Source organism: Stegodyphus dumicola, chromosome 7 (genome assembly GCF_044657685.1).
Source record: "Stegodyphus dumicola isolate Sdum_Otavi_A_Nest chromosome 7, ASM4465768v1".
Taxonomy (NCBI): domain Eukaryota; kingdom Metazoa; phylum Arthropoda; class Arachnida; order Araneae; family Eresidae; genus Stegodyphus; species Stegodyphus dumicola.
Genome location: NC_140774.1, coordinates 175,328,162 through 175,351,688, shown reverse-complemented (window position 1 = coordinate 175,351,688; position 23,527 = coordinate 175,328,162). Strand labels below are relative to the sequence as shown.

Below are 23,527 nucleotides of genomic sequence, written 5' to 3'. Positions count from 1 at the left end.
CTACTTTTATCAACCTGCAAGTGGCGAAGAGAATGTGAGCTGATAAAACTGGTAGTTTGATCCGCATTCGAATCTTAGAGAACTATTTGGTTTCATGGACGTGTTCGAGTTTTTTCCCACGTATGAAGTGAATACCAACTGGTTTCGCTTAGAATAGGTGTCCATCCCTTTTGGCCGATAATTTTCAAATAATTTCTCATAATTGTTTAAACAAAAAAAACATATTTTTCATCCTCTGCATATTAAGCATAATTTTTTTTTTTGTTTTTAATTTTTGAATCATCCGTGTTTAAAAGTGTTTAACATAAATGAATCAATTTCAGCTTGTCAAATATGACTATGAGAAAAAATGCACATTCAAATTGCTGCCAATCAAGTAGAAAATAGGATTATTTTTATCAAGGATATAATGCATAATTTATCTATAATTATCACTATTATTAGATAAGTACGTAGCTTATCCTGACAATGACTTTATTATCAGGAGTACCTCACCATCTTCTGGAACAAACTGTTTTTGCTTATTTTTTCTTAAACCTATTTACAGGTCTTTTGCTATTCTTATCTAATAAAAGTTAAAATTCCTAGGTAAATTCTTCAACTAAATTCTAAAAAGTATTTGTTTTCCAGCCTTTTACTAAAGCGATAATTTTAAAAAGTTTAAAATTTTTATGGAAATGAGATACATTCTGATGACCTCATTCATAATGTGACTTACGTAATGCAGATGACCTCAGAGATCATGTGACTTATGTACAGCTAATGCAAACAAGCGAGGTCATTCTTCTTTTTCTTCTCTTGCAGAATGTATCTCATTATGTTAAAAAAAAAGTAAGATTTTGTGACTATATTAACAGCTTTTACATATCTGGGAACAATAAAAAATCTTACGTTATCTTACCTTTAGGATTATTTTAGGAATTCCGGAAAATGATCTGATGGTATAAAAGGAGCAATATAAGTTATTTGCTACGAAAGTGACACGGTTTCAAATCTATTCTACAGGCTTGCAAATCATTCTAAAAACTATTAAAACCTCCTTTTTCGAGACGACAGAATGATTTTCCAAATCGTTTCTGAACACCAGCTGATTAATAACTCTCAGAACTTCTAATCGAAAACGGCAATCGCCATAGCGAATCTGTGCCGGCATACTTCACGATTAACTTTCAATTAAAAAACGATTTGTCGGTTAATCGCTTAATCGATGGGCCGAGCTTCCGAGCTCCCTAATCGATTTATCGCTACCCTTTCTGTAATCGGTTAATTGCTTCCAGTTTGCAGGAAAGCTGCCGAGCGTCGGAAGCCACTGAAAAGTAACTTTTAAAACGTTGGATCATTATACTGAACTTAATTTCTTGAGATTTTGGAAAGGCTGGATGATGCTCGGACAAAGAAAAGGATGTTCTCCTGTCTCCAGTTATCGTGTTAATGGAAGCTTTCCGTTGTTCCTGTCTTTAAACCACAGGATAAACTCCTTAAGAATAGGAGATGGTATAAGGCAGCTTTCTAATAATGCATATTTACCTCTTGCTATGAAAGGACAGTACATATTTGCAAGGTTTGGGGAATCTAAGCATAACAGGGAGCTATAAAATTGGTAATGAGGAAACTCTTTGAGATCGGTGGAAAGAATAAAACGGATGTAGTGTTACTCAGCATTTCTGCTGATGATCATCTGAAGTTACAGTACATAAAATATGAAGGGACTATATTTGTGCCAACAATTAGGTTGTAAACCGCAACTGAGGAGGTGGTCATGGAATGGAAAGAAATGATTTCGTATACTTACATACATATTTAATGGGACTCACCAATAGTCCAGCAGATAAGATTACCGAAAGCCTCTGTTCAAATACCAGCAAACGGACTGCTTCCATGAGTATTTTCCCCCATGTGTAATATGAATATAAACCAGTTTCCCTTAACAAATAGAGCCAAATCAGTAACTTAATTCAAGACAGCTAAATACTGGTAGTTTAACCCAGGTTCAATCCTAGACAAACGTGTTTGGCTGCATGGTTGTTTTTCGTGATTTTACCCGGTAACGTGAATAGGAGCCAGTTTCTTTTGAAAGTCCTCCACGAAAGCATCCCTTCCCTTAGGCAAAGAGCAGCTTGGATGCTTTGCCATATTCAAATGATTTAATCCTTTAGAAGGTTATTCAAGAAGACATCCCTCTCCTTAATTATATATCTTTCCTGTGTTTGCTACATAATTTAATAAATCTAATTTATGGGTATATTACAATGAAATCTACAATTCAAGAAAATTCTACAGTAGTACACTCTACAAAGAAATTCTACAAGTACTCCAATTAGGGCACGGTTATAATGTCTTGTATGTTTGGCTATCATAAAATGTATTCGACTTATAATTTCCTCTTCAAGTTTCAAGAGAAAAAAAATAGTAAATTAGAGCAAAATAAATAGTAAATTAGAACTATTATATTTTGCAGAGTCATTAGGTTTTAAATGCTGGAAACGTGAAAAAAGAGCAATGCCCTCGCGGGGAATCGAACTAGACGTTTCGAATACGAGTTGAGTCAGCTACCGTTACACCACGAAGGCATGATAGAAGGAGGGAGAAAATACCTTATATACTCCCCCTTTTAAAGGGTGCCTGGAGATGAGGGGACCCAATCGCTAAATTCTGGTGATGACGAAATACTGTTCACCATCTTTTATTTCGGGGGCCACTGTGGAGTCTTAATTTTTTTTCGGGGGGGGGACGGGAGCAGCGGAGGGAAAATGAGCAATGCCTTCGCCCGGACTAGAAAATGGACCTCTCGAATAGCGCCGAGTGTGCTAACCATTACACCATGAAGGCATGCTGGATGACGAGAGGAAATACCTTACGATTTAAGAAAATAAAAAATGTTGCAATGTTGAAATGCATCGTGGACCGTTATTAAAGATTGTATTTCAAATCCAGAGTAGCATGCATAATTTTCGGGGAGCTGATTAAATAAGTTAATTAAGTTCAGAAGCTTAGTTAAAATGAATAATAAACTTATTGAAAAGTATAATGCTGTAGTAATGTGTTAGAGAGTAAACAAATCAGAGCATTAGATTCAGATCTGCATCGGTAGATGTGAGTGATTCATAAATTTAAAAAAAAAAAAATTCAAACAGATCGTAAATTTAATTGTTAGTATGACATCGTTGTCATAAATCATGCTTACTTAAATTCTACCTGAAGTTCCTGAACTGGGAGAATCGTTAAGGAATAACAATAATATGCTATAGGATGAAACTGCTAGCCTAAGACCATGAAAATTAACGCAAAATAATGGAAACGTACAAAATATATTCATCTTTAAAAAAAACACATATTACATAACTAATGTTATTTATTATTTTTATAGCATTCGCTACAGAAAGAAATGATAATCTAATCCATAGCAGATTTAATACTTTTTACTTCATATTCTTCTTTAAGTCTTCGATAAATAACAATTTTACGAACTTAATGCTTAATGTAATGGCAGCAGGTTAGAATGAATAAGTAAGTTACTACAGATCAATTTGCAACTTGCGTAAGATTCATTTAAGCCGTAATGTAATGCTTTGAATGCTTCACTTTTGAAATCTCGACGTGTGTAATCGCCAGCATTTTAATTCAATTAACTAAAACTTCAAAGGATCAAGTTTGTTTGCTTTAATTCTTAAGTTCTGACGTTAAATAATCGTTACTATGTTCGACATCAGTGAGGTAATTCTGGAGTTTTGGATTCTGACAGTCTTATTCTGGCATCATATGGCAGTGGTCCAGCTTGTTTTCCTGGGATATTTCAAGTATGTTAATATATTATACAAGCGGAAGTACCAGTTCTGTTAGATTGAGAGTATTGTATTTAAGAACAGAGAGAACGATACCGCTGTAAGCCTTCTCTAATAACGATGCAAATGAATACGATTCCTATTCATACATTTTTTAGTCTGATGCGATATGGAACCTAACATAAAAAATTTCGATAGACAAATAAGCTAATTCTCTCTCATTATATCAGTAACAATAGCAAGCAGTTTTTGATAATTTTCATCTTTCTAATCAAATGGTCGTTGATTAGAAAAAACCAAAATTAATCTTTCTAATCAGCTTCCATCCAACATTTCACCTGTATTCGATTTTAGTTGCTTAAATGTGGCAAAAAATTGATCATAATGGATCAGAAATCAATAACGCGAACAAACAAACACACAAACAGATATTCTTTTTTATATACATAGATTTTGTAAAACTTGCAAATTTTTGCAAAACAAACTCTACGATTGGAAAGCGAGCAGTAGCAGTACTTTTCGAAATAAAGAATTTTTATCTCTAACGTGCAAGATTGTTGCCACTCGAAAAAATAAGTGCAAAAATGAGCGTTTTCAAAGTTTTTAATTAGTATCCCGCTGATTAAAGTCGTACGAAGATGGGAACAGACGAAATGGCTTCCCACGAATTTTTGGAATAGGGAATAATGTATTTAATATTTGGAAATGCTATTTTTATTTCATTGTAAAACTTAGAAATGTTTTATTAACAAACTCTACGATTTGAAAGCGAGCAGTGGCAACGCTTCACGAAATAAAGCAGATTTTTATCCCCAGCGTGAGAGACTGTTGCCACTCGGAAAAATGAGGGCGAAAATGAGAGTTTTGAGCGTTTTTAATTAATACCTCTGATTTAAGTTTAAAAAAAAAGTAGACGTCGACATTTTCCAGGACCCAGAAAAGAATGGTAGAAAATTTGGTGACGATAGCTATAATAGTGACTGAGTTAATCGTGAACAAACACACAGATATTCTTCTTTATATATACATAGATAGATAGCCGTTAATGAATATTATTTGTGTGTAAGTTACTGAGTAAGGACTGTATGTAAGCAGGAGTAAGGACTGTATGAGGGCACAATGGAAAGGCTGCGACATCTGTAAAAAATTAAACTTGGGTCTACCATCTGGTTGGCGGATGGACGTTTTCATGAAAGTGAGTCCAACTGCGAGCATCGACAACTTTTTTAATCCTCCGGTCCTTGTAAAGAGGACTGTTGACGGTCCTCATAACGCCCGGAGTTTCGTAGCACCGCGGGGGCTCGAGAGCGAATTGATGTTCGAAAATACGAGTCACAAGAGGCACTTGGTGGGTTTTTAAGGGGCGGGGGATAAGCGTTTGCTTTGCTAAAACACGCTACGGGGGACCCTTCTGTAGTGTTTTTGCGTGTTCCCCCGTTTTCTTTTGACCTCCCTCTTCTGTCCCTCAGCCTTTTAAAACAAACGGCCCCCCAGTTTTTGTGGTTTTAACAGAGCAGCGTCACTTAATGGGTAATGAAGCGAAATCTGTGGTGCATTAACGGCTTTTAAGGGAGTAGTTCACTTTCAGTGTTTAGACGGTGAGGTTGATACCACGATTTGGGAAATAGCGCCCCGCCAATATAGGAGCATACTCATTTATTTTCTTTGACAACAGAAGTCAGTATTTTTTTTAGTAGTTGTCTGTGAAAGCTTTACCGTGTATTCCTTTTTCACACTATTTTGTAATTTTGAGTTTTGACCACAGATCATAAATCAAGAGAGAGACTATTATTATATCAAAGATTGTCTCAAAACAATATTTTTGCACTGTTGTCCACGATGTTGCCTCAATCTTTATTTTAAAAGAGTGAAAAATGCCAATAAAGTATAAAGCTTCTTGTTCATACCTCTAAAAACACAAAATGTAAGTATTTAATCGAATTATAAAAATGTCGTCTACGCTGAACGTGGGATTGACAGAACATTGGTTTTTATAAAGCTGCACGGACGTGTTTAATTCTGAGCACAGATATAGAGGCAGTTGGCACATTTTTAGACGATTTTAATTGTAGTTTCAGAAATATTGTACCAAAAAATTTTGTGTTTTTAATATTCTATTTGATAACGCTTATTCTTCACTATGTTTATAACCGTAATTTTCAAGACTTTTTTTTAGTATCGAAAAGAGGAGTTTTAACCTATTCCTCTTGAATAGCTTTCCAAAGTTCAAGGAGGGTTGTGGATCGACGTTTGGACAATCCGCTATTTAAAAATCCCAAAGAGCAAAAATTCATGGGTGATACATCAGAAGATTTACTAAGTGTATGTGTGAAGGGTATGGGGCCTGATATCGGTATCTTGTTCCGTTTGTTTTCAGGAAATTAACATTGGATTTTGATGTGGGGCTGCTTGTTTTGTCTTGATGGTACTGTGGGTAAGAGAAGGTACTTCACATTTTGGAAAAAAAAAAAAAAAAAAAAAAAAAAAAAATGTTCCTGATAGTACGTAAAGTTGATCTTTGCATTTTCCACCACTCTCTTTATATTAAATTTGCTGTTAATGAAAAAAAAAAAAAAAAAATCTTAAATCCCTTTGAAAAATTTTTAGTTCTTAGAACCAGGTTTTTCTTTCATTTTGATGATAATAAACACGTTTCTTTTTATTGCAGTCATTTAAAAATGCCCAAGATTTTTTTATTCAGGCAACATTTGTCTATTTTTATCCGGATCATTGCTTCTCATAAAGAATTCTGCATGGCATTCTGAGTTCGGTGATACGTCGTGGAGAAAGAAGATTCACATTATATTTTTTTTTTTGTCTTTTTAAGATTCAAATCAGCATTAATCACTTTATTTACAGTTGACAATGATCCTTTCATTAATTTTGCGATTGCCCTTTGATTAGACGGAGTTTCTTTTAATATTAACTGAACACTGGTAGTTCGGTCCGAGGTTCGAATCCCGCGAACGGGCTGGCTGCATGGGTGTTTTCGTGGTTTTCCCCATGTGTAACGTGTATACGAGCCAGTTTTCCTTAGAAAGTCCTCCACGAAGGCATCCCTCCCCTTAGGCAGATAGCCCTAGTGTGCTTTGCCATAATTAAATACACCAACACCACCTTTCTTATTGACAATATTACATATCATAGCTTTAAATATAGAAAAACCACGCCTTTCACAGCGCTTTTTAATAACTAGAGAGGCATAATTTTCTTCAGAAGCACAGAAATTTTCCCCGATTATTATTAATTTAAAAAAAGCCTATGAACCAGTGAAAAAGTGAGTTGAGCTTTAAAAGGAATTTTCAAATATAAACCTCAGCTTACAGCTTGCATTTGTTACTAATATTATTATTGGTAACGCTATTTACTTCTAGAATTACTATTACTAGAAATTATGTCATATTACAAATTTGTTGTTGAATGAAAACTAAGCTTTTAATATTGTTCAAAGTTGTTAGCTTTCAGGCTTTAAAAAGTAATCTTGTACGGGATGTGAAGAGCATTTTCTTTTTTTAACCAGTTGTGCGAAAAGCACAATACTGTGTTTACTCGCGTAATAGTCGTCTTCACGTAATAGTCGCATCTTTGTTTTGAAGCAGAAAAAAATCCTCAAAAGTGAACAACACTGTGTAGTAGATGTTCTTGCATAATATTCGCACCTAGACTTTCACAATGAAAAATTGGCAAACAAAGTGGGTCTATTACGCGAGTATTTACTATTGTATGTAATAATATTAGTAAAAAATGTAATTTTTCATTGTGAAAGGTCTAGGTGCGACTATTATGCAAGAACATCTACTACACAGTATTGTACATTTTTGAGGATTTTTTCTGCTTTTAAAACGGAGATGCGACTATTACGTGAGGACGACTATTACGCGAGTAAACCCAGTAATGTGCTTTTCGCACAACTGGTTAAAAAACGAAAATGCTCTTCACATCACGTAAAAGATTACTTTTCAAAGCTGAAAGCTATGTTTTGAGAAATAAGTGCAATTTTAGAAGCTTAATTTTCATTCAACAAGAATTTGTAATGACATGAAATTGCTTAACATAAATAAGTAAGATTAAAAATGATAAGCGCGATGAACTTTTATACGAGAAGTATTTGCAGATGAAAAGTTCTTCACCTTTATTTCTTAGATTGAAATTCTCTCCAAAAAACAAAAGCTCTTGAATTGTTATAAGAATTGCAGAAGCCTGGGGAAAAAGGAAAATATTGTGACCTGCTTGCAGAACTGCATTTAGCACGAACAGAAAAGGACAGCTCGTGCCATTAATAGTCTACAACCAACACTTAGTTCGGGATATTTAACTGAAATCGTAGGCCACCAAGCTAGAGGAAGGGGGAAAAAAATGACGCCAAAGTTTCAGGTAAAGCCTTGCCATTTGTTGCGACGGAACTGCATTAATGGAAGGCTGTGTGCCAGAAGTCTGCTAGGAAGAAGCGGTCCATTGGTAGAGACAGCATTTCCTTTTAAGACAATGGCACACAATTTGGAACTTTTTTTGGTAGCTATTGCCCCTACTTTCTTTTAGGTGAAGTCAATTGCTCGTGTTTATCGGAATCACGGTGCGTGAAACGACAACGACCGTAATTAACGACTTTAACGACCATGTTGTCATCGGTCTTATGGTCACGTGAGTGACAACGCTCTTAGTGAGCGACTTCGGGGTGTGGTGTCAGCGCTTGGCTGTAGATTAAGTGGGAACTGAAAGGCATGGCGATAGGAAGGAATATTAAAATGTTTGCTATCAGATGCCGAACTTTTTATTAAAAAGCGATTAACATGCTCAATACACTAAAAATTTCGTGGTTTGCATTTAATCCTTGATTAAAAAAAAAAAAAAAAAAAAAAAAAAAAAACTATTGTAGGTAAACCAGAAAGCTTCCCATATGTTATTAGCTGAAACGAAATAATGGACATTGTATTTAAATTAATTTTCCTTTTATTTTGATGATCTTGCATTGCTCGCTGCAAATACAAAGTTTTCGGAACTGACAATCGTTTTTAATCGTATTCATTAGGCACAGATAAAATTACTTAGTATACATTATTCATATAATAATTTATTCTTTGCTTGCAATTAATAAGCAAAGAGCAGTTAGTCGGTGAACGTACGATAAATTTTAAACGATCTATTGCATCCTGATCTGTTAAGATTCTGATTTCTTTCTCTCAAAGAATCTACAAGCAGTTTCATATGATGTCTTAAGTAGATAAAGATTTGCATAGCCAGCTAAACCATACATGAAATGACATATAAAATCGCATTCATCTGTTTAAGGTCACAGGATATTTAGAACTTAAATTCGAAATTAGTTCATTGTACGTAGTTTACTACACAGTCACTGAAAAGAAAGGTATTTGACAAATTACTTCTGTCTGCACCGATAGTGGGATAGATTACCAACTGAAGTTTTTAGCGAAATTGACAAATTAATGGATAAGCTGATGATTTTTAGCGACCAAGATTACAAATTTAGATATTCAGAGAAAAATTTTAGTGTTAATTTAGAGACATTTTGTGTTAATTTAGAGACAAACTTTTAGGAATTTTATTTGCACAGCTATTTAAAAAAAAAAAAAAAAAAAAAAAAAAAAAAAAAAAAAAAAAAGAAGAAACTTTAAACGTGAGACCCAATATTCGAATACTTAAAATGGATTAAACTTCATACTGTTCTAAGTGTGATATTCTTATGTATTTACTGAAATAGATTAAACTTTCACTTCGCAGGGCAGCAGTCAGTTCATCTGCTAAAACCATCATCATTTTACTAATATATAGAAAACTGCTTACCTGAAAAATAGGCATAACCCGAATTAGGTCCCGAGACCATGTCTGGGCTGTCGTCCAAACCGTCGGGTGACATGCCGGGCCTAAGAGGCCTCATCGCTCTCCTGGGACTGCGAAAGAAATGTCTTCTGGCGCCCAGCGTGCTCAGCTGCTTCATCCGCCTTTCTTTTGACCTTCGATTTTGGAACCAAACCTAAGAATAAAAGGCGAGGTATGAAGTATATGGTTGGGAAAGGTAATACGCGCATCTAATCAATGATATAGGAAAGGGCAATGAATATGTGGACTAAGTAAAGATTCGGCAAATTTTTGTCATCTGCTTGTAATCAATCCTAATAAATGACGAACATGTAAGATCTTCGCCGAACCTTTATTTACATCTTTTGTCATAAGAGATTCACTCATATGTTGAGTTGTGCACCTTTACATACAAATGTCAAGCTCACGTGTTTGGTAATAGCGATAAAATACACAGAAATGAGAAAAGTCTGACCTTGAACATCATGTAAATTGAGAACAAGATTCAGGAAAATAACAACGTAGTGTCATTACTTTAGTTTCCTGAAAGAGGAAATTTTTTTTTTTTTTTTTTTTTTTTTTTTTTTGTTCAAGGTTATGCAGAAAGTGCCACTGAGGAAGACTGGCCGTATTTCCTTGCCTTTAAATCACCTGTTAATTTTGCTTATTGTGACAGTTAAAAATATCATATATCAATTACATATATGGTTTAAGTGTTTATAAAATTTTCAGTCAGCTACATTATAAATTACATTAAATATGTGTATTTTTAAAGATAAGAAAGATAAAAGGGTGCGCGTATTTTTAAGATAAAAAAGATAAAAGGATACGTGTGTTTTTAAAGATAAAAAGATACATGTATTTTAAAGATAAAACGATAAAAGATACATGTATTTTTTAAAGATAAAAAAGATATATGTATTTTTAAAAGCTAAAGATTTGCAGTCTTTAGTTAATTACTTTCTAGTGCAATTAAGCTTTCTAACATGAAAAATGTGCAATGTCTTTACCGGGATATTAACTCCAGTACTTTCAACTGCTAGTTGGACACGCTTTCTAATTACAACTTTCAATTTTGGCAAATCTCGTGGATATGGTGTGCACATCTTGGATTTCGGATAACCGCAGAACCAGAATTCCATCAGTGTAATGTCGGAGGATTGCGGTGGCCACGAAACTGCAAATTTACGGGAGATGACTCTAACTTGAAACCAAAAATCCATCAGTGTGAAATCGCAGGATCGCTGTGGCCGCGAAACTGCAAACTTACAGGAGATGATTCTATCTTGAAACATTGGATAAGATGAAAATTTGTAATTCCAATAAAATTTTTTCCCTCTCCTCTGATGTGTTCTCATTGGTACTTTACAATGCTTTTCTTTACAAATGTTTTACAGCAGCAGTTTTTATCATGCGTGCATTTTTCCAACACCATTTACGGTTTTTCAATACTTCCCCCAATATAATCCCCAGACATGGTCTCGGGATCAATTTATATAAGAAAAAAGTGGGTGTTGCCCAGTTTTGTTATTTAAATTGTTCTTTTTTGTTATTTAATTGCTTCGTTCGAAAATTTCGAAATTTCTTCACTGTAACAATAACTGTGAGAGCTCTTTGTTTTAAATAATCACTATCCCGAGCGCATATTTTCAAATAATTTCATTTTGATTGGTTTAATGGATAGGCAGCTAGGAGTTCATATATAGAGGAAGTTTTTTTATGACCACCCTGTTCGTATGTGTGTGTGTATTTATTTACTCTAAGACATTTGCTTTCAGCTTGCAGTATTAATTTCTTCGTCATTTCAGTTCTAAGTTACAGAAATATAAAGATAATATGCTCACTCTCCTGCTGCTTCGTCAAATGAATATTTCTCAACTCCTAAATGCTGTGAGTCACTGTCGCCTTTAAAGAAACGTAGCAAAGGAATCATCAGGATGTTAACCTAAGGTACACAGGCTCGACTTTAAGTTTGATGGATTCAGCTTTTCAAACCTATATCTCTGAATCTGTTGCATTATTTGATATGTGTAACTGGAGAATTCGCGGATTATATTAAGTAAGGCTAGTTAAAAATATCTTTAACATACCTTGATATATTTTACAAAAATCCAACCTTTTTTTTTTTTTGACAAACATCATAATTTTAATATAAAATTAAAAAGAGAATAGCTATATAAAAACATAGAAAATGCGATAACTATAAGCGAAATTAAATGCATTGTGAATTTTCATGTGAGAAATAATTTGAATTCTTTTAAACCCCTAATCGTAGTTTGTTTAGACGTAATGACAGGCAAATGTTTTCATCGACAGTAAGCAATTCCGGTTTTTGAATTCTTCAGGGACCCATCATACAAACTCTCAGAAAAATTAGAAGCGATTAGATGTGTTTTGGGGTCATGAACTTTTTTTTTTTTTTTTTTTTTGTAAGTTCTTTTTTAGTTTGTGTAGTTTTATCTTAACCTAAAACACGCAAGTTTCCAGTTATGGTATTTAAACTCCTTAAATTGTTACCCATTTCCAATCGTGACAGTTTATAAACTGTACCTCATTCACGATTAAAATTTGGAAGATTTATATATCTATATATATACATATAAGGGGAACTTTTTCTTGTATTATGAAGAAGCTTATTTCTTTATCTGGTTTAATTCATTTGTTTTATATGCTAATGAAGAGGCATTAAAAACTCTCTCGAAAAACAAAGAAAACTCAAAGTAGTGATTAATTCACAAACCCCTTCAATTTGAATTCCAGTTTTTCACTTTAAAGAAAGAAATAAGAATAAAGGGAAAAAAATACAGTCTAAGAATATTTAAAAATAGAAAAGTGAAAATGTGGAAGAAAAGGAGAAATCCACGGATTACGCTTGATATTAAAAGCCGCCTTCTCGGCTCTCGTAGATAAATATATAAATCCAAGGATTTACACGCTAAGCTCTTTAATGGCTTAACGTAAACATTTAAATCTACAGAAAAGAAGAAGTTGAAAAAAAAAATTAGAAGTTAAAAAAAAAAACCCTTTATTCTCTACTTCTTCTTCTTCTTTTTTTTTTTTTTTTTTTTTCCCTCTCTCTCTTCTGCATTAAAAACCGTTAAAGAATGAGTTTTGAAAATGTGGTTTACCGTTTTCAAACCAAACGGCACCAGGACCTTAAAGTAAAAGCATCAAGAAAAAAAAAAAAAAAAAAAAAAAAAAAAGAAGTAAATAAAATGCCGAGGATTCACTTTTACACCACCTACTCCTCCAGTTCTGCGGCAGAAGAGGGACGGACAGACAGACAGACAGGAAGACAGAAGAGGCTACTGGATATATATATATATATATATATATATATATATCTGTGTGTACCAAAACCTTATCGTTGCAGCACAGGCGGGAGCCAAATTCCAGCTTGCGGTATTAATCCAAGGAAAGCCTAGCTCTTAGTCCTTTTATCAGCCAGGCTACGCGCAAAATTCGCGCATAAAAACCTCCCGCGTTCCCCTACCCGTCCTCCCATTCCCCCTTCAACTATTCTTCTGTGTTGACCGCCCCCTCCACCTATACCAGCTGAGCCTTGTCTCCTCCAGCCCCCCTCCAGTACCCGCTACCAGGAGACTTCGCCGAAAACAATCCCTCCTTCTCCTCTTTTACTCTTGCAAAAGTTTCCCAATCCTTAAGCATCACTTTTCACCGCTGATACTTTCTGACTGTCCGTCGTCCTGTCTTGTTGTTCTGTCTATTCTCATCCGAGTCCCCGGCATTGTTTCTGCCTCTTTTGTTCTTAAGTTTCCTCACCCAAAACCCTAAAATCCTTAAAACTTTGGAGGAAGATTACTAAAGCCACTGACAAGTTTTCTGGAAAGGGTTAGAGAATTTTTTTTTTTCCTTCCGTTTGTTTGTTTGCTTTATTTCTTCCAGTTCCGTTCCCTGTTTCTTCCTCTGATGCCGGAGTGTGTTGTTGCGTTGCTAATATTTAGTCTTGTTGCTTATCTCCTTTTTCTCTTTTATAGCAACCAGATCCTCTGTAGGAGTCTTTCGCGCTGGGCCGAAATGAAATCTGCGAGGTGAGAAATGTAGTGGAAGATAAGGTGGGGATAAATGTAGATCTTCTAGTGTCTAAACAGAAGAACCTTGAATTTAACAACTGATGAAAGGCTAATTTTTAGTAACTGTCAGAAAAATTTCAAAACAGGAATTTTAATACACGATGTAACGATCTCTCTTTTGTATGCTTCCGCGAATGCAGAATGGTAAAATACATTAATAAATGTTCCGTTTACTTTTGATATTAAGCCCTTTCTGAAAGACGTTTCGTACATATTGACGGATCTTTAAAAGAGAGTTTACTTGATTCATTTCCCGCTATTTTCAACAGATAAGAAAGAAATAACACAATAAAAAATATTTCATTCCATGACTTCTAAGAATTACCTTTCAATAAAAAGGTACAAAATGTCAATTGCAAATTATGTGGCGATTCGCTATTACCTTCCACATGAAAGAAAATATATAATACGAAAGTAAGAACTATTTTACCCTTGTTACATAAGGTATTTCTCCCGCCTTCTTAGTAAGCCTTCGTGGTGTAGTGGTCAGCACACTTGGCGCGTATTCGAGAGGTCCGAGATTCGAGTCTCCGCGAAGGCATTGCACATTTTTCATGTCTCCTGCTTCAAAATAACCTAGTGTCTCCACAGGGGCGTCCGAATTAAAAAGGTGGTGGATTATGATTCTCCACCACCAGGAGATGGCGATCGGGTCCCCTAATCTCCAGTCGCCCTTTAAAAGGGGAAGTGTATAAGGTCTTTCTCCCGCCTTCGTGGTGTAATGGTCAATTCGACAAGTCCGTGGTTCGAGCCCCGGCGAGGGCATTGCTCATTTTTCATCTCTCCTGCTTTCAAAAAATGCCTAATGCCTCTACATTAGGCACAGTTATGTCTAAGGACTACAGTTATGTCTCTACAGTTATGTCTAAGGACCACGTTTCAAATAAAAAAAAAATTAATAAAACTTAAACTTAAAGCGATGGATTGAGGAACTCAGGCAATGAGATATTTAACTTCTTTTCCCATATTAAAAATACCACATTGATAAAAAGAACAATTTTGCCCTAAAAATGCAACCTGTCACAATGCACTTTTTTGAATTTAGATGTAAAAGAAAATCCTGAAAAATTTCTTTCCGTAAATCGAACAGGAAGAAATATTGAAACACAAGCTTTATAAAGTAACACTGTTTCTTCATACTTAATTTTGTTTTATTCATATTTATATTTATGAATAATACGAACTTTTATAAATAATTGCAATTGGCATCGCATCTGGTATTACGCATTTCTTGTTGCATTTTCTCAAAATTCAACAATCCAACAGTATATCTACAATAACTATATTAAGAATACTGGAATGAAATTTGTAACATTTATATCTATAAAAAGATAAAAGCTTAATAAGTTATAAAGTTTTAAAGTTCTCTTTTCAACTGGAACACAAAGGATGCATTGTATTGAACCTGATCGGTCTTGGAAAAGAATAATTTCTTCAAATAAGAAGTAACATTAATCGAAAACATTTATTTTTACTATTATGTATTACAAAATTAAAAAATAAAAACTGTCTTTAAATCTTTAAAGGAGCTTTGTTTCAAAGACTTTTCTTTTATTTTATTTCTAAAAATAAACACGTACTTTTCATTTTAGAAATAAAATGTATAAATCGTTCAGATAATCCTTTAATGCAATTTAGGAAAATCAATCTCTTAAACAATTTTTTTTTAAAGATAAGTCATATTACTATCACTTGAAAAAAAGAATAAATATTTCAGTCCGATATTTAATCAGTGCGTCATTTCATTCTACCTAATCACTAACTACACAAGTACGTTATTAGCTTACATGTGAAATTCCAAGTAATTTAACAAAGATGCATTTTAGATGAATGATTCTACATTAAATATTTTATATATTAAAGAGAATTTCTTTGAATATTAATCATGAAGTTTTAGACTCATTAGGTTACTCTGAAGCTGGAGAATTGATAAATGAGCAATTCCCTCGCCGGGACTCAAACCTGGACCTCTAGAATACACGCCGAGTGTGCTACCGTTACACCGCAAAAGCATGCAGAAAAGTCCCTCATCTTCATCATCAAGAATCATCATCCCTCATCTTTTAGTTCGGGAGCCACAGTAGAGTAACTTAGAATTTTTTAATGTCAGGAAGCTGAAGAATCCGCAGTGCTCTCTCCGGGGCTCGAACCCTGGACCTCTCGAATACACGCCGAGTATGCTACCGTTACACTACAAAGGCATGCAGAAAGGTTGGAGAAAATACCTTTACAGTTATAAACATAATAAGACAGGAGGTTGCACATAAGGAATCAATACGAAATGCTATTCGTTGTGTAATACTTAATCGCAGTTAACACTAAAAGTAACTCTTTTAAGATGGGAAGAAATAAAGCAGTAAAAAAAAAGTGCAATCATTCCAGGTCATTTCTGGAAATGTTTGAACCTAAAGGAAGCTTTAACAATTTCACAATACTTATCACCATCTGAAAATTTCAAATTATTTAAAATTCTGGAATAACTTTGACTGTCTATATATAACGAGCTATGTCAATAGCATAATGCATAATAGAAAGAGAAGCAGTTAGCAAGTCTAATATGCAGCAAATGTAAGGTAGAAAAAACTCTAAAAGCAAAATATACCAAAAAACAAAATGAAAGCAAAAGAAAGGGGGAGGAATAGGAAAGAAAATACCAGGAGAATAGGAGGAGCGGGAGCATGGTTGGGTGGAGAAAAGAAGCGCAAGAGCATCAGGGATTGGGAGAGGCAGAGAGCGGCGAGAAAAGACCACTCAGCCTTCAAATGCGCTCCTGCAGCAAGATAAGGTCGTTTCTGTGATTGTTGTGTTTACATGGCCTTAAGGCTGCTTCGTGGCTACCGTCTCGAAAATATTACCATTATGTCTCGTGATCCCGTACAATCATCTCCCAACAATGATGCAGCTTCTGGATGAATAAAGATTTTTTACCCGGTTGTAGCAGTGCAAAAGAAAGTTATTTGTTAAATAAATAGCGGTGTGTGTCCAATAGAGTGTGAAGTGAGCACATATCATCTACTTCTGTTCATATGAATATATTTATATACTTCTTTAGAACATTCTGAGTTTAAAATTAAATAGCAATAAATCATTAAAATGCTTCGGAAGATTTCCTTTCGGTCATTTTTGTTATTTTTTAGTACCTTACTTTTTTAAGTGTAAGTTTTATGTAATATCATCGTCTATTTAAATACAAACTTCTCCTCGTTGCAACTCTCCCCCCCCCCGCCAATTTCTATTATCATTCGCGACAATGAATTTAAGAGGGTTTTATGCTGCATTTCGCTTTAATTTTTATCCGTCAGACTTTTTTATTTTTATTTAATTCTTATGAAGTGAGTTTAACTTTTTTTTCCTATTTAAAAATATTGAATATTTTATATTTAGAAAAACTGCATTTAATTTCTCCTAAAAATTTGAACAGATCTGCCCTATTTAATTCTTTGTAACTGTGTCTTTTTGTAATAAAAGCATTTTTCAGAAATTAAACCTGAATTTTTAGAGCTTGTTAATAATAAATTCTCAAATTCTATATGAAAGTTTAAAGAATATTGAGTACTTTAAAGACTTGCGACTTTAACGGGAAATTCAGTAGAATAGTTAAGGGCGTTGAGTTGAGAAGACTTTAGAAAGATAAGTATCGTCACAAAAGTGAACCGAGGATTTTCTGGAATTGGATATTAATCCATACTTAAAGCCCATTAATTGTATTTTACATGTTTAAAATGCAAAATCGAAGTCAGTTACTTAGGAAAATGTAGTTTGGAAATTTCAACAAGACGAAATTCGCCTTGGTATAAATAAAAATACTTAAAATAATTTTAGAACTGTAGCGGAAATGTAGAATGATACATAGTATGTTAACTCTCCTTTACATTCCAATTCTTTTAACTGATAGAAACTGTTATTTCATTTTTGATGCTATTAAAATTTTATTTGACCATGATACTATCGCTATTAAGCAAACGTCTGTTATTTCAATTTTAAATACCCTCGTGTGTGAAATTTAGAGAATTTGCACATTATGCTGAATTTGTAAAAGACTAAAGAATATATTTTAATTAAATCTGGTATGACTATAGATCTATAACAGAGAAAGAGATGTAACATTGAAAGGTCTTTTTATGTGCGCATGATTACCAGTAAAGCTGATGGTGTAGGGATGTCCAAAATGCACGTTGTGATATCCAACCGAAAATGATTCCAACCTGGTGTATAGTCTCCTTTCACAGCAATATAGGGTGTATCGTGTGATACCATACTGGACAGAGGGTGGTTATAGTGTCCTTATGATGGTCGGTTTCATTCCTATAACAAGGCACGTTTCAATTCCGGGATGGTTGTCGGAGGGAAATGGCGAAATGAAATTGCTCTGTCAAGAGCGTTTCAGACATTCTGACTAGGGTTAAGCTCAAGATATCTGAATGAGCCATATATCCTCACTTTTTGTTACTTTCTCTTATCTGTTAATGGACGAGCGTTGTCGTCTCTTAACAGAAACCCAGGGACAACTGCGCCTCTGAAACGTCGAACGTTGAGTTCTAAGATCTTCTTTCTGTACCGCATAGGAGTCAGGAAAGCCTTTGTCAAATGTAAGCAGGGTTGTGCGGTAGTCCAGCCTAATGCCTGCCAAACATTACCATCCACCGTAATGATCCAACCCTGAAGAGGGTGGGATGGCATTGTGTTCCAGGTTTTCTCCAGATACCAGTACGTCGAAAATCAGTGTACAGACAGAATCTCGATTCAGTTGTAAAAAGCATGGTGTTCCGTTGAGTCAACCTAGGCGCGTGTTGCTTGCAACATGCTAAAAGCGCTGTTTTGTGTGCTGCATCGAGTGGGACGCAAACAGCGGGTAAGCATGTAGTCCTATCCCATGAAGCCTTATGGCAACTGTAGGCCGTGAAAACTAGGTCTCCAGTGGCAGCATAAGGCTCACGTGAGAGTTATGAAACTGTCCTGTGTTCCAGCGCGAATTGTGCCAGAACATGATCTTCATGCGTAGTTATGGATTCTTGTCGACCTAGTGACGACCTATTGGATATGGATCCAGTGTCCTGAAACTTGTTGTCCACAAGTTGCAGACGATACTGAGCGTTACATAGAGTTCTGTAGTTATCTGCGCTCTTGACTGGTCAGCCTCTCTACCGACAATTTTCCATTTCATTTCGTCATCCATACTTTCTTGGCAGCTCATTTTACCTGATGCCTTTTAAAATTTAAACTCTTGAGAGAAACACGGCGAGTGCCGTGAAGAAGTATGAACAGAAATCGCCGAAAACCCTCGTGCGCTTATCCCTCCCAATAACAGATCCGCAGACACACACGTGTATGGTTACGTATGCGACTCTGAAATATTTGCAAAATTCTTCTGCGGAATTATGCATTATTAACACCTTTGGTTCAAAACCTTTCGCAAAAATAAACATATTTTGCAAATTTTCTTAGTTTTGCACACGAGTGTATTATTACACATTCCATCTTATGAAAACAATTCATCCATGTAATTTTTTTTGCTTATGTTTGAACTGTTTCTGGAATGTAATGCTTTCAACATCTGCATGTTGTAAGGATCTTATGCTTTTTTCCCACCCCAAAAAATTCATGAATATATAAAACGGCACTTTTGATAGATGAAGTCATTGCTGTATAGAATGTTATTAATTAATTATTTTTATATAAAATCAAATTACGTTTTTACATATGAAAGACGAGGAGTTAAGAAAATTAATATTAGAAGATGCAAAATATCTCTCACTAAATGGAAAGCAGTAAACAACTGTACTGTTCCCCACTTTGGTTTACTCATTCGTCTATAAAGATGCTACTGAAATTATTCTTTTCCAAAATCTCTTTCGGAGGCAAATTTACATTAAATTTTTATACCAGGTTTTTTGAGCAACGTGTTTAATATGCCAAAAAGTCTTTAAAATCAATTTTAAGCTTGGAAAAGTTGATGTATTGAGCAAGCTGCATAAAAGACTTTTAATCTTTTATGATGATAAAATTTAAAACACTAAACAAAATTAAGAATAAATATTTTGATACTTAATCTTAATTCGAAATGACTGCAACAGTAAAACCTTCAAATGTACAAAAAATTAAATTCTGCAAATTCGTAAAATGATGTGAAAGTGCAATGCTATTATTTTATTTAGAGTGCTTTAAGATAGCAATTATTAGATGCATAAAATCTTGACTATGAGTAATCCTTATAATTCTGTTAATTCTGTAAGTAAATTACCCGTAATTTTTTTTTTTTTTTTAATGAATGTAATGGCAATTCTTAAGAGGAAATTCGCAAAGGGTATTTCAAAGAGAAAAAATAGTGTTGGTCCTAAGTAAGTTAGAATGAATATATACATTAAATCATGATTACGTAATTTCTTTTATTCAAGAGATGCAAAGGAATCTAAATTGAAATTGGTAATTATTTAATCACAAAATTATAAAAGATTGATTAAAAGTTAAAAATACAGTACACTGGCATATTTCTCTTCTAGTTATATCGAATATTTCTATACCTGGGTTTAGCAAATACGAAGAAATATAAATATAAATGAACAGAACTTGCAAAATCATATTTGTAAATAGCGATATCAGTAATCTGTTAAAACGAAGAGAAAATCATCTTTTGAAACATAAATTTTTTGTAGGAAAAAATCATTAGTAAATAAAGTTATAGAGTGGGACTTTTAAGGAAAGACTTTCAAGGAAGGAGTGGGACTTTTAAGGAAAAAAATGGTTAATTTTGGCCTGTGAGGCTCTATACTTAACGCGTGTACCTAGAATAACATACAAAGGCTATTTCTATTTTACCTTTACTCCCAAAGTCATCAGATTGTTAAAAAGAAAAAATCTGAATGTTTTCAAATTTTAAATTATGCCCAAAGAGTTTTTTTCTTTTTCATTTTGTATGATACATTTATTTATTAAATATCACGTTCTTCGCACTTAAACCATAAAATTCAGTTCAACAGCAATATCTCAAAATAGTTTTAAAATGCGCATATCTGTAGAATTTCCGATACAGACTCGCGCGCTGGAAATAAAAATGCTTTATCTGTGCAATGTTACCATTGCTCACTTTGAAATACTTGAGTTTGTTAATCAAAAATTCGTTAAGTTTTACAAAATATAAAATCGATAGTAAAACAAATTCCAAATTTGGTCTTCCACATGCCCATATTCGTAGGAGGATTACGTCATTCAAAATTCGATGTACCGTTGCTTTATCACAATGCTCGAAATAGACATACATTTATGCAGATTTTTCATTATTTAATTTCTTCAAATATAATGCAGGACTCTAACATTATATTTGAAGAAATTAAACAACAGTTTGAAAAGTGAAACGAACATTTATAGACATCTCTCAGAGACAGGAATCCACCCAAAGGGTTCTTACTTGCCTGAATTTATTTTTGTTGAAAATCAATCAAAGTGCTGTTGAAGTATTATGAAGTCATCCTTTCGCACCACTTCAAGAATTTTTGTCTCACTTCTAACATTACTCTTGGAAAAGGTTAAAATGACAACTACCTCAAAACCTGTGCTCTGTGTATCTCTCACAATTATTTCTTCTTCTTCATGACTCAAGAATGCCTTTGTTCTTCTGAATTTTTTTCCTGCGTTTACCAAATAAATCTAAAATTCAGAAGTTTTTACAGTGATAAAAATATCGTACCATATAAAAAAATACACGTTTAATTAAAAGAAGCTAGAATGGACAGAAGTCACTCTCTGCTTCCCCAATACATATCTCTTGTATTTCACCTTTCACTCCTAAAACCGGAAACTTTTTTTACAGAAAAAGTGGTGACCATAAAATGAAATGTGAGGCTTGTTCTTACCGAAAGCAGACAACAATAACCTGATTTTTGCAAAATGTATTTCCATTATAATTGAAAACTTCGTCTATAAGAAGGAAAAATAAGATTTAAATGCATAATTCTGTTTTAGTTACCGCTAAATCATTCAACGTGAATCACTTAAGAACAATTGTTAATTAAACTGAAAGGAAAGAATGTTAACTTCGCTTAGAAATTTATTTAATGGATTCTTGTAGATTATTGAGAGATTATTGAGAGATTTATTTAATTGATTCTTGTAGATTACTGAGAAATTGATATCAATTATCTTCAAATTTTGTTGAATTGGAGAATATTTAAAGCTACAATTTTCCTTTGCAGAACTCATAACGTGAAGTTTCTTTTTTAAATTCTAAAAACATAATTTCGTTTGCTGGAAACTTTACTATGCGCAGAATAATGAAGTTAAAAAAGCATTGAAAATATACGAATGTTGCCTGCACTTTATGTGGGAGGAAAAAATAGAAAAAAAATTATTTTATTATAGTTTTTCCGATAAAAACAAAACACACTTCTTATTATTTTAAGCAACAATAACAATAATAAGAAGTATTATTCATTAATTATTATAGATTTTTAAGATCTCTTGAGGTATTCAAAATTTCTTCCGAATTTTGATTTTGACTTGCGAAGCCACTAGAGGAGTTGCTTAGAAACTCGGAACATAGTTGAATGAGCATTTTCTTAAGTTCTTTCTCTCTTTCTATAATCTATTTATTCGATAAGGATTCAAGGAGCTAATGAAAATTAGCAACAAATACATTTAACAAGAACAGAGGAATGTTGAGAAGAACGAGTTGGGGATAATAAGTGTTCCAATTATAACAACTCGGTAATGTTTTGAAATGATTTTACTTGCTTTCAAATGAGAAAAAGCAAAACGTGGAAGCATATTAGGGATATTTTACCATCATATATTTTACTCAGGTGTACAAAAGTTTCTCAACAGCCATTACATTTAAGAAACCAGGTATATCTACTAAAGCATAATCATCTCTTTCACATTGCTGTAAAGATCGTTACGCAAGTGCTTTACATGGTTTATTGAGCAAGCCTAGAACTGGATGATAAATATGTCTTACATCAACACTAAATCCAAACCCTCAAAGCGCACCACACGTAGTGGACGTCATCGATGTATATGAAGATTCTTCTGGTATCACTTTTAAGAGCCTCCGGCACAATACCTGAAAAAGATTCCAAGAAAAAGGCCAGAGCTATAAATCAGGATCCTTTCTCTGTATTTTCATATTTTCCTCAGCTGTGAACGAGATAGAGCCAAAACATTCAAGATTTTTTTTTTCTATATTTTTTATTCTCCGAAGTTCTCGGACACATACACCCTCCAGTACCCCACCCTCTTGCTGTCGCTTTAACACCCCAGCGCCCAACCCTGGCTGGGCAGTATCTTTATTTTTTACCCCAGCCTCCTTCACCTCCCTTTTTATTCTTCTTCTCTTTCTTATTTTTCTTTTTTTTTTTTTCCTTCTCTCCCCATCCCTTACTCTTTTCTTCCCATCCTCGCTGTTCCTTCTTTAAATTTTATTTGGATCGATGGGGTGGTTCCATTGGCCGCTAGCGCCGATGCGCAAGCTCTGATGCTCCATACATCACTCTTCAGGGTGACTTGTGGCTCTTTGGCCCTAGCAGGGGGCGGGGCTTATCCCTGTCACTGGAGAGATTTCTTCTTAGAGTTGCTCTTTATAGAAAAGCGACCCTTTCTTTTTATCACCCTCCCCCTCAGCTTGATCGTAATTTTTCTTTTAGTTATTTTTTATTCGCCTACCACTCTTTTCTTTTTACTAGTTATTATTTTTTATATCTCTTTTGGAGCAGATATTTTTTTCCTTTATTATTTGGCCTATGTCAAAGTTTTGGGATTTCCTCCCCCCCTCTTTCATTCTCATATTTTTTTTTCCTTTCCTCTGCGAGTTGGGATAAACGTGACTTTTCGAAATCACAAAAA

General features: G+C 34.1%; 1 protein-coding gene across 2 annotated transcripts in view; it reads right to left on the bottom strand.

The window, feature by feature from the left end:
- The window catches only part of LOC118181844 (LIM/homeobox protein Lhx5-like), a 425,656-nt gene that overhangs the window by 85,216 nt on the left and 316,913 nt on the right, over positions 1-23,527 (bottom strand). For both annotated transcript variants that reach the window (XM_085821076.1, XM_085821078.1), the window contains one exon: positions 9,585-9,774. In XM_085821076.1, coding sequence (XP_085677202.1) covers positions 9,585-9,774 — 190 coding nt within the window. The remainder of the gene's footprint in view (positions 1-9,584; positions 9,775-23,527) is intronic.